The 12,056-nt window shown below is 49.8% G+C and overlaps 1 protein-coding gene across 3 annotated transcripts in view; it reads right to left on the reverse strand.

Moving 5' to 3' along the window:
- si:dkey-246i14.3 (ephrin A4) overlaps positions 1-12,056 on the reverse strand; it is a 144,414-nt gene that overhangs the window by 2,517 nt on the left and 129,841 nt on the right. Inside the window, exon 4 of one of the 3 annotated variants that reach the window (XM_065027781.1) lies at positions 1-3,181. This exon is cut by the window's left edge and continues 1,378 nt beyond it. The exons of the other annotated variants lie outside the window; for them this stretch is intronic. Within the exon in view, the coding sequence (XP_064883853.1) occupies positions 3,165-3,181 (17 nt within the window). The 3' untranslated portion in view covers positions 1-3,164. The remainder of the gene's footprint in view (positions 3,182-12,056) is intronic. 3 annotated transcript variants of the gene reach the window in all.

Raw genomic sequence — 12,056 nt, forward strand, 5'->3', positions numbered from 1 at the left:
GGATAAAAACAGCTCAAATAAAGCAGAGGTTTTATCAGGTAATTCTCCAAATACAATCAACAGAACATACCAAACTATTTACATCAAAGGCAACAAACAAATGCATACTCAAAGACTAAATTAATAAATTAAAGAGCATTAAGTGATTTTGAAATGTACGCATTGACCTAATGCCTACATCAATAGCTGACTTTAAAATGACTCTGCGTGATTATAACGGTTTATTAAACGTAATACTTTACCAAACTATACTGCCGTTTCAAGAAGAACACTCAGTCTGCATAAACAATTAAATGTTGAATCGTCAATGCTAAAAAAAAAAAATATATATATACGTAAAATAATTGAAAAACGTAATATAATTTTTTGTTCACTGATAATGAATAGATCGTTCTACGAGATGAGTGCCTTTTCATCCCTTTGATATTTCAAGCAGAAATTGTGCACAAATATTGAATATTAAAAGCCGGATATATTAACTGAAGTGTCCATTAATATAGTCCACATAGAAAATTCAATAAATCAGATCTTTATATTAAAGCTGCAATATGGCACTTTTTGGGTGACCCAACCAAAGTCACATAGAAATGCGAGTTACAGATCTGTCACTCTCATTGAAAGCAAGTCTCTGAAGCGGTAGATCTGTTCTAGGTTCTTATGTTACTTCTTTGAATCTTTAACTTTCTGTTTTGCTGCTTCAAACAGCTGAAAACACAATATTTTTGGTTATGGAAAAGATATTGAATTAGAATTTTAGCAACCAGGAAATAGAGGAGCGATCACCTTTAACAAAGACTAAAGTACCAACATTCAGCATTTTGACGTGTCCCTCTGTGCATCCTCTGAATTCTAGGAAGATTTTAACCCACTTAATCCCAACATATCTCCATTTTCACCATCATTGTAAGGCCCTAGTTATTTTGTTGCTTTAACAAAGTAATTTCTTAAGATGAATATTTAAGTGATTCATTTTAAGGTAAAAAAATAAACCTGTCCCTCATTTTAAGGTCAATCCTGTTACGTGAACTGAACGCTTTTTAATATTATAATAAAATGCTGGTGAAACTATTCCTTTTTAAATAGAGATATTGAACATTAATAGTAAAATCCTGGTGTAAAAGCAGGTGAGCTGGTTCTCCTCCTTCGGCCATTTTCTGGTGGAAAACTGAGCAGGTGGAGCACAACACATCAACCCTGTTACCCAGAGACATACAGGCAAGACACGTTTTCACAATTCCATTATTTTGTGAAGCTTACATTCATTTGCCCTTCCCTGTGGTACAGAACAAGCTTGCATTCATTTGCCCTTCCCTGTGGTACAGAACAAGCTTGCATTCATTTGCCCTTCCCTGTGGTACAGAACAAGCTTGCATTCATTTGCCCTTCCCTGTGGTACAGAACAAGCTTGCATTCATTTGCCCTTCCCTGTGGTACAGAACAAGCTTGCATTCATTTGCCCTTCCCTGTGGTACAGAACAAGCTTACATTCATTTGCCCTTCCCTGTGGTACAGAACAAGCTTGCATTCATTTGCCCTTCCCTGTGGTACAGAACAAGCTTACATTCTCCATGTCACAAGGGGATTTATGTCTGATTTAAGATGAAGTGGTCAACCTGGATACTTTATTTGGCCTCTTGAGATATTAAGTTGAACATACGTTCTTTATGGCAGAATGTTAAAATGAGAAATAAAAAGCTTTTTAACTACTCAAACTGCATCTAAATGGTGGAAATACCAAAGTTATTATCTGTGTATTGCTGTTGTTCATGATTAGGTAAATTTGTGTGAATGACTACATGCGTGAATGACTACATGCGTGCTGTAGATAACTGTTCTGTATTGGTTACCGTAACTCTACCCCAAAATGGCTGTCATGGTCGCATGCGTCTCAGGAAAGCACTGCACTGCAGAGAGAGACCCACTGTGTGAGTGTGAGTGGATGTGAGCATGCATGTGTGTCTCCAGACAGAGAACTGCAGAGAGACACCATTCCGTGACTCCACCTCTCCTTCCCCGCGCCGCCATTTTATAAACACAGTGACTAGAGGTAGGGAGCCATCTTCCTGGGCGGAAAACATTCCAAACCTGCTCGCTGAAAAATAGAATCACGGTAGGAAGTTGGTCAAAGTTCGTCCTTCAGTGTTGTGCTAGAAGTCGGAGAGAGAGGTAGACGAGCGGTGTGTGTGTGTGAGCGAGTGTGTGTTCGGAAGGGTGGGCTGGGGGCACAAAGGTATTCAAAATAGAAAAAGAAAAAAAAAGTTGAAAAAAAGGTGAAAGACCAGAGAGGAGACGGCAACCTGAAATGACCGAGATGGACTGGTCACAGCAGGGGAGAGAGGGAGGGAGAAAAAGAGGAGAGTAGGAGAAAGGGAAAATCAATTAGAGAGAGTAGAAGGTCTATAATGGGTTCACACAGTGGGAAAGAGAGAGAAGGAAAGAGAATGAGAGAGGAGGGTGGGGAACAACAGCAGACTTCGTGTTTGGAGAAGTTGTCTTCATTGAAAGGTAAGTAGAGGAAGATAGCGGAAGATTGAGGGGGAAAGGAGGAAAGAAAGGCGGAGCAGCAGGGGGAGCTGTTTCAGCGTGACACCACTCTGGTGATGCGGATTTTGAAGGTTGCGTCTGATGCAACCCTGTTCTAGCACAGCAGAATTGGGGAAGGGGGCTTTTTGCCGTGACACCGCTCTACTGGAGTGGGTAGGGGACACTTCAGTAGTGTCAAATTTACTGTAGAGTCAAAGTTAGACTTTCTGTTAATTTACAATGTCATTCAGCAGTCTGTAGAACCAAGATATCCAAAGAGAATTGAATTCAATAAATAGACACCAACAGGGAGAGAGGAACATAGATAACGTGACTAATTAATCCCAGCACAGACCTTAGGAGCTTCCTGTGTCACGTGCAACTGTGTCCTACCTGCCGTGCTCTCTTTACGGATGTTTTAGTTCATTTCAGTTAGAGAAAAAGTTGGCCTGTGACACACGCACACAGGAGGGTGTTGGTTAATGTGAGTGGATAAACACAAACAATGACACAGGAGAGAAGAGGATGCCACCACAGAGTGCTGGGTGACCTTGGTACAATGACAGTGTACCTGATGGACCCTCTGTCACTGCTTTGTCCTTCAGATCCCCGTGTGTGTGTTTGTGAGTGCTCGTCCCCAACTACAGGGAATGGCCACCTGAAAAGAACATTCAGAGCACGGTTTGTTGTTTGAAAAAGACAGGATAGTGAGACAGTTGTAGAGAAAGAGACAGTTGCAGAGAAAGAGACTGAGACCGTTGCAGAGAAAGAGACCGAGACCGTTGCAGGGAAAGAGACCGAGACCGTTGCAGGGAAAGAGACCAAGACCGTTGCAGGGAAAGAGACCGAGACCGTTGCAGGGAAAGAGACCGAGACCGTTGCAGGGAAAGAGACCGAGACCGTTGCAGGGAAAGAGACCGAGACCGTTGCTGGGAAAGAGACCGAGACCGTTGCAGGGAAAGAGACCGAGACCGTTGCAGAGAAAGAGACCGTTGCAGGGAAAGAGACCGAGACCGTTGCAGAGAAAGAGACCGAGACCGTTGCAGAGAAAGAGACCGAGACCGTTGCAGAGAAAGAGACCGAGACCGTTGCAGGGAAAGAGACCGAGACCGTTGCAGGGAAAGAGACCGAGACCGTTGCAGGGAAAGAGACCGTTGCAGGGAAAGAGACCGAGACCGTTGCAGAGAAAGAGACCGAGACCGTTGCAGAGAAAGAGACCGAGACCGTTGCAGGGAAAGAGACCGAGACCGTTGCAGGGAAAGAGACCGAGACCGTTGCAGGGAAAGAGACCGAGACCGTTGCAGGGAAAGAGACCGAGATCGTTGCAGGGAAAGAGACCGAGCCCGTTGCAGGGAAAGAGACCGTTGCAGGGAAAGAGACCGAGACCGTTGCAGGGAAAGAGACCGAGCCCGTTGCAGGGAAAGAGAGCCGAGACCGTTGCAGGGAAAGAGAGCAGAGACCGTTGCAGGGAAAGAGAGCCGAGACCGTTGCAGGGAAAGAGAGCCGAGACCGTTGCAGGGAAAGAGAGCCGAGACCGTTGCAGGGAAAGAGACCGAGACCGTTGCAGGGAAAGAGACCGAGACCGTTGCAGGGAAAGAGACCGAGACCGTTGCAGGGAAAGAGACAGAGACCGTTGCAGGGAAAGAGACCGAGACCGTTGCAGGGAAAGAGACCGAGACCGTTGCAGGGAAAGAGACCGAGACCGTTGCAGGGAAAGAGACCGAGACCGTTGCAGGGAAAGAGACCGAGACCGTTGCAGAGAAAGAGACCGTTGCAGGGAAAGAGACCGAGACCGTTGCAGGGAAAGAGACCGAGACCGTTGCAGAGAAAGAGACCGTTGCAGGGAAAGAGACCGAGACCGTTGCAGGGAAAGAGACCGAGACCGTTGCAGAGAAAGAGACCGTTGCAGAGAAAGAGACCGTTGCAGAGAAAGAGACCGTTGCAGGGAAAGAGACCGAGACCGTTGCAGAGAGACCGAGACCGATGCAGAGAAAGAGACCGTTGCAGGGAAAGAGACCGAGACCGTTGCAGAGAAAGAGACCGAGACCGTTGCAGAGAAAGAGGCCGAGACCGTTGCAGAGAAAGAGACCGAGACCGTTGCAGAGAAAGAGACTGATGCAGGGAAAGAGACCGAGACCGTTGCAGGGAAAGAGACCGAGACCGTTGCAGGGAAAGATACCGAGACCGTTGCAGGGAAAGAGACCGAGACCGTTGCAGGGAAAGAGACCGAGACCGTTGCAGGGAAAGAGACCGAGACCGTTGCAGGGAAAGAGACCGAGACCGTTGCAGAGAAAGAGACCGTTGCAGAGAAAGAGACCGTTGCAGGGAAAGAGACCGAGACCGTTGCAGAGAGACCGAGACCGATGCAGAGAAAGAGACCGTTGCAGGGAAAGAGACCGAGACCGTTGCAGAGAAAGAGACCGAGACCGTTGCAGAGAAAGAGACCGAGACCGTTGCAGGGAAAGAGGCCGAGACCGTTGCAGAGAAAGAGGCCGAGACCGAGACCGTTGCAGAGAAAGAGCCCGTTGCAGAGAAAGAGCCCGTTGCAGAGAAAGAGACCGAGCCCGTTGCAGAGAAAGAGACCGAGCCCGTTGCAGAGAAAGAGACCGAGCCCGTTGCAGAGAAAGAGACCGAGCCCGTTGCAGAGAAAGAGACCGAGACCGTTGCAGAGAAAGAGACCGAGACCGTTGCAGAGAAAGAGACCGAGAAAGAGACAGAGACCGAGACCGTTGCAGAGAAAGAGACCGAGAAAGAGACCGAGAAAGAGACCGAGAAAGAGACCGAGAAAGAGACCGAGACCGATGCAGAGAAAGAGACCGAGACCGTTGCAGGGAAAGAGACCGAGACCGTTGCAGGGAAAGAGACCGTTGCAGAGAAAGAGAGAACCGTTGCAGAGAAAGAGACCGAGCCCGTTGCAGAGAAAGAGACCGAGCCCGTTGCAGAGAAAGAGACCGAGCCCGTTGCAGAGAAAGAGACCGAGCCCGTTGCAGAGAAAGAGACCGAGCCCGTTGCAGAGAAAGAGACCGAGCCCGTTGCAGAGAAAGAGACCGAGCCGAGCCGTTGCAGAGAAAGAGACCGAGACCGTTGCAGAGAAAAGACCGAGACCGTTGCAGAGAAAAGAGACCGTTGCAGAGAAAGAGACGAGACCGTTGCAGAGAAAGAGAGAGACCGTTGCAGAGAAAGAGACCGAGAAAGAGACCGAGACCGTTGCAGAGAAAGAGACCGAGACCGTTGCAGAGAAAGAGACAGAGAAAGAGACCGAGACCGTTGCAGAGAAAGAGACAGAGAAAGAGACAGAGAAAGAGACAGAGAAAGAGACAGAGAAAGAGACAGAGAAAGAGACAGAGAAAGAGACAGAGAAAGAGACAGAGAAAGAGACCGAGAAAGAGACCGAGAAAGAGACCGAGAAAGAGACCGATGCAGAGAAAGAGACAGAGACCGTTGCAGGGAAAGAGACCGAGACCGTTGCAGGGAAAGAGACCGAGACCGTTGCAGGGAAAGAGACCGAGACCGTTGCAGAGAAAGAGACCGAGACCGTTGCAGAGAAAGAGACCGAGACCGTTGCAGAGAAAGAGGCCGAGACCGAGACCGTTGCAGAGAAAGAGCCCGTTGCAGAGAAAGAGCCCGTTGCAGAGAAAGAGACCGAGCCCGTTGCAGAGAAAGAGACCGATCCGTTGCAGAGAAAGAGACCGAGCCCGTTGCAGAGAAAGAGACCGAGCCCGTTGCAGAGAAAGAGACCGAGACCGTTGCAGAGAAAGAGACCGAGACCGTTGCAGAGAAAGAGACCGAGACCGAGAAAGAGACAGAGAAAGAGACCGAGACCGTTGCAGAGAAAGAGACCGAGAAAGAGACCGAGAAAGAGAAGAAAGAGACCGAGAAAGAGACCGAGACCGATGCAGAGAAAGAGACCGAGACCGTTGCAGGGAAAGAGACCGAGACCGTTGCAGGGAAAGAGACCGAGACCGTTGCAGGGAAAGAGACCGAGCCCGTTGCAGGGAAAGAGACCGAGCCCGTTGCAGAGAAAGAGACCGAGCCCGTTGCAGAGAAAGAGACCGAGCCCGTTGCAGAGAAAGAGACCGAGCCCGTTGCAGAGAAAGAGACCGAGCCCGTTGCAGAGAAAGAGACCGAGCCCGTTGCAGAGAAAGAGACCGAGCCCGTTGCAGAGAAAGAGACCGAGCCCGTTGCAGAGAAAGAGACCGAGACCGTTGCAGAGAAAGAGACCGAGACCGTTGCAGAGAAAGAGACCGAGACCGTTGCAGAGAAAGAGACCGAGACCGTTGCAGAGAAAGAGACCGAGAAAGAGACCGAGACCGTTGCAGAGAAAGAGACCGAGAAAGAGACCGAGACCGTTGCAGAGAAAGAGACCGAGACCGTTGCAGAGAAAGAGACAGAGAAAGAGACCGAGACCGTTGCAGAGAAAGAGACAGAGAAAGAGACAGAGAAAGAGACCGAGAAAGAGACCGAGAAAGAGACCGAGAAAGAGACCGAGACCGTTGCAGGGAAAGAGACCGAGACCGTTGCAGGGAAAGAGACCGAGACCGTTGCAGGGAAAGAGACCGAGACCGTTGCAGGGAAAGAGACCGAGACCGTTGCAGGGAAAGAGACCGAGACCGTTGCAGGGAAAGAGACCGAGACCGTTGCAGGGAAAGAGACCGAGACCGTTGCAGGGAAAGAGACCGAGACCGTTGCAGGGAAAGAGACCGAGACCGTTGCAGGGAAAGAGACCGAGACCGTTGCAGGGAAAGAGACCGAGACCGTTGCAGGGAAAGAGACCGAGACCGTTGCAGAGATAGCCATAGAGACAGTCGTAGAGACAGTCGTAGAGAAAGGTGGTAGAGAAAGGTGGTAGAGACAGTCGTAGAGATAGAGATAGCTGTAGAGACAGTCGTAGAGATAGAGATAGCTGTAGAGACAGTCATAGAGATAGAGATAGCCGTAGAGACAGTCGTAGAGACAGTCGTAGAGATAGAGGTAGAGACAGTCGTAGACATAGAGGTAGAGACAGTCGTAGAGATAGAGTTGAAAGCATCCAGAGCAGCCAGAGAGAGACTGTGGCTAAAGGACGGGAACGGCCATCGCTGGGCCCTCACACACACTGTATGTGCCACACTGCCTGTCAGATAAAAGGGAACCTCTACAGGAAGGAACCAGAGAGAGAGTGAGGCGTTGCTGCAGGGAGCACAACAGCTGCACTAAACAACCACTAATGGACATGCAGACAGAGAGAGGCACAGAGAGAGAGAGAGAGAGACAGAGAGAGACAGAGACAGTTGAAATAAAGCATCCTGAGCACCCAGAGACAGGCTGTGGCTAAAGGACAGGAGCTGCCATCGCTGGGCCCTCACACACACTGTATGTGCCACACTACCTGTTAGATAAAAGGGAACCTCTACAGGAAGGAACCAGAGAGAGAGTGAGGCGTTGCTGCAGGGAGCACAACAGCTGCACCACTAATGGACAGAGAGACAGAGAGACTTTTTCATCTCTCCTCTCTTCCATCTCAGTCTCATCCTGCTCTCTCCTAGTGTATCCTCATCACAACACATTTACAGAACAGCCCCTGCATGACAGAGATAGAGAGGGAGAACTAAATAAAAGAGGGAGACTTGGTAAATAAGTGGCCAGAGAGGAGATGGAGAGATACAGAGGAGAGATAGAAAAGACAAAGAAAATGTTGGATGGAGGGAGCAGAGTCAGATAGGTAGAGAGGGTAGGAAACATGGGGATGGAAGGAGAGAGAGGGTAGGACACATGGGGATGGAAGGAGGGAGAGAGGGTGGGAAACATGGGGATGGAAGGAGGGAGAGAGGGTGGGAAACATTGGGATGGAAGGAGAGAGAGAGGGTGGGAAACATGGGGATGGAAGGAGGGAGAGAGGGTGGGAAACATGGGGATGGAATGGGAGAGAGAGAGGGTGGGAAACATGGGGATGGAAGAGAGAGAGAGGGTAGGAAACATGGGGATGGAAGGAGAGAGAGAGGGTAGGAAACATGGGGATGGAAGGAGAGAGAGGGTAGGAAACATGGGGATGGAAGGAGAGAGGGGGTGGGAAACATGGGGATGGAAGGAGGGAGAGAGGGTAGGAAACATGGGGATGGAAGGAGGGAGAGAGGGTGGGAAACATGGGGATGGAAGGAGGGAGAGAGGGTGGGAAACATGGGGATGGAAGGAGAGAGAGAGAGGGTGGGAAACATGGGGATGGAAGGAGAGAGAGAGGGTGGGAAACATGGGGATGGAAGGAGAGAGAGAGGGTGGGAAACATGGGGATGGAAGGAGAGAGAGAGGGTGGGAAACATGGGGATGGAAGGAGAGAGAGAGGGTGGGAAACATGGGGATGGAAGGAGAGAGAGGGTGGGAAACATGGGGATGGAAGAGAGAGAGAGGGTGGGAAACATGGGGATGGAAGGAGAGAGAGAGGGTGGGAAACATGGGGATGGAAGGAGAGAGAGAGGGTGGGAAACATGGGGATGGAAGGAGAGAGAGAGGGTAGGAAACATGGGGATGGAAGGAGGGAGAGAGGGTAGGAAACATGGGGATGGAAGGAGGGAGAGAGGGTGGGAAACATGGGGATGGAAGGAGAGAGAGAGGGTGGGAAACATGGGGATGGAAGGAGAGAGAGAGGGTGGGAAACATGGGGATGGAAGGAGAGAGAGGGTGGGAAACATGGGGATGGAAGGAGAGAGAGAGGGTGGGAAACATGGGGATGGAAGGAGAGAGAGAGGGTGGGAAACATGGGGATGGAAGAGAGAGAGAGGGTGGGAAACATGGGGATGGAAGAGAGAGAGAGGGTGGGAAACATGGGGATGGAAGGAGAGAGAGAGGGTGGGAAACATGGGGATGGAAGGAGAGAGAGAGGGTGGGAAACATGGGGATGGAAGGAGAGAGAGAGGGTAGGAAACATGGGGATGGAAGGAGGGAGAGAGGGTGGGAAACATGGGGATGGAAGGAGAGAGGGTAGGAAACATGGGGATAGAAGGAGGGAGAGAGGGTAGGAAACATGGGGATGGAAGGAGAGAGAGAGGGTGGGAAACATGGGGATGGAAGGAGGGAGAGAGGGTGGGAAACATGGGGATGGAAGGAGGGAGAGAGGGTGGGAAACATGGGGATGGAAGGAGGGAGAGAGGGTGGGAAACATGGGGATGGAAGGAGGGAGAGAGGGTGGGAAACATGGGGATGGAAGGAGGGAAAGAGGGTGGGAAACATGGGGATGGAAGGAGAGAGAGAGGGTGGGAAACATGGGGATGGAAGGAGAGAGAGAGAGAGGGTGGGAAACATGGGGATGGAAGGAGAGAGAGAGAGGGTGGGAAACATGAGGATGGAAGGAGAGAGAGGGTGGGAAACATGAGGATGGAAGGAGAGAGAGGGTGGGAAACATGGGGATGGAAGGAGAGAGAGAGAAAGACATGGTAGTGGATGAAGCCTAGATTAGTTTTGCTCCAGTCGACAGATCATAAAAAGGAGGGAGGGGGAACGAGGAGAAGAGACAGGGAGAGGGGGAGATTAGTGCCACTTCAGGAACGACAGAAGACTAAAAAGAGAGGGAGGAAAAAGACAGAAGAGGGCTCTTGAAATGTAGTCCGGATTAGCTTCACTAGGAGAACAGGATGAGAGAACAGAGAGGAAGAGAGAGAATGAAAGAGAGGAAGAAAGAGAGAGAGGAACAGAGACTGAAAATAATGTCCATTTGGGTAAATATCCTGTACAGTATAAGAAAAACGTAGCATATTTTCAGTCAGTGTGAAAAACAGCAGCAATGGAAGGAAACAGTCAGAAGGTCAACACTACTGCTGCTGTTCCCCACAGAAACACTATCAGAGTGTTGTTAATGAACAACCACAGGATCATTACAACTTCACACATCAAACGTTGATTCTAGTTATTTGGACAGAGGAAATGATCCCCTCTCTCTCTTTGGAATAGAGTAAGTGTTTAAGAAGAGAGAATATATAGAGCATTATACATCTCCTGGTTATGGGCTGATGATAAACACTATGAAGAGAAGACACACCCAGACACGCCCCACACACACACCTAACTAATGATATCCCTGCCTGTAGCGTGGAGACGAGGCTGGGACATTTATTTATCCCTCCTGCCCAGTCCACTGGGATGTGATGGGACAGACGTCTCTTACACACACACACACACACACACACGTCTCTTCAACTGTAGAGTGTAGAGGCATTCCCACAGTGACTGGGCAACATTCCCGACAGGAATAGGAACAGGCAGCTCAGTGGACCGGAAGACTAACATTACTGTAGGAAGGGCCTGGGTTAGAACAACTCTGGGAATTCACACCAGAGACACGGAGGCAGAGTAAAGAAAAGAGATAGAGAATGAGAAACTGTGTGTGAGAGAGAGGAAAGAGAGGGAGCAAGAGAGCTTGCTGTTGAACTGATAACAAATGTATACTAAAAGGTCTGTTCTTTTGAAACACACACACGATGTTAGAGAAGCCGTCACCAACCTTTGAGTCAAAATGCATGCCGAGATCTACCACTCTGTTTATTAACATGACTTAAAATATAAGCATTTGAAACATTAACCAATTAAAAACAGTACTGTAGCAATGAGGTTTGTGCAGTAAGCTACAGGCCCAATACATTATCACCGCATACTGGCTTTGCTTGAATTGCCCTGCCAATGCATTGTAGTTTGGGACATTTAAAAAATGTTTTTATATTAAAACATTTGGGGCTATATGATCACACCGGTAATAGATCTGTTGTTGTATTACTTGTGAGGCACAGCTGAGTGAGCAGACATTTAAATCATTTGCTTTTTATTTTTATTTTACTGGGCTGATCTGAGGGTCAGCGTCTGCGGAGGGAGAGAGCAGCAGACTGAGGGTCAGTCTCTGGAGAGGGAGAGAGCAGCAGGCTGAGGGTCAGTCTCAGCAGAGGGAGAGAGCAGCAGACTGAGGGTCAGTCTCAGCAGAGGGAGAGAGCAGCAGACTGAGGGTCAGTCTCAGCAGAGGGAGAGAGCAGCAGACTGAGGGTCAGTCTCAGCAGAGGGAGAGAGCAGCAGACTGAGGGTCAGTCTCAGCAGAGGGAGAGAGCAGCAGACTGAGGGTCAGTCTCAGCGGAGGGAGAGAGCAGCAGACTGATGGTCAGTATCAGCAGAGGGAGAGAGCAGCAGACTGAGGGTCAGTCTCAGCGGAGGGAGAGAGCAGCAGACTGAGGGTCAGTCTCAGCAGAGGGAGAGAGCAGCAGACTGATGGTCAGTCTCAGCGGAGGAGAGAGCAGCAGACTGAGGGTCAGTCTCAGCGGAGGGAGAGAGCAGCAGACTGAGGGTCAGTCTCAGCGGAGGAGAGAGCAGCAGACTGAGGGTCAGTCTCAGCGGAGGGAGAGAGCAGCAGACTGAGGGTCAGTCTCAGCGGAGGGAGAGAGCAGCAGACTGAGGGTCAGTCTCAGCGGAGGGAGAGAGCAGCAGACTGAGGGTCAGTCTCAGCGGAGGGAGAGAGCAGCAGACTGAGGGTCAGTCTCAGTGGAGGGAGAGAGCAGCAGACTGAGGGTCAGTCTCAGCGGAGG

Source organism: Oncorhynchus nerka, linkage group LG14 (assembly GCF_034236695.1).
Source record: "Oncorhynchus nerka isolate Pitt River linkage group LG14, Oner_Uvic_2.0, whole genome shotgun sequence".
Taxonomy (NCBI): domain Eukaryota; kingdom Metazoa; phylum Chordata; class Actinopteri; order Salmoniformes; family Salmonidae; genus Oncorhynchus; species Oncorhynchus nerka.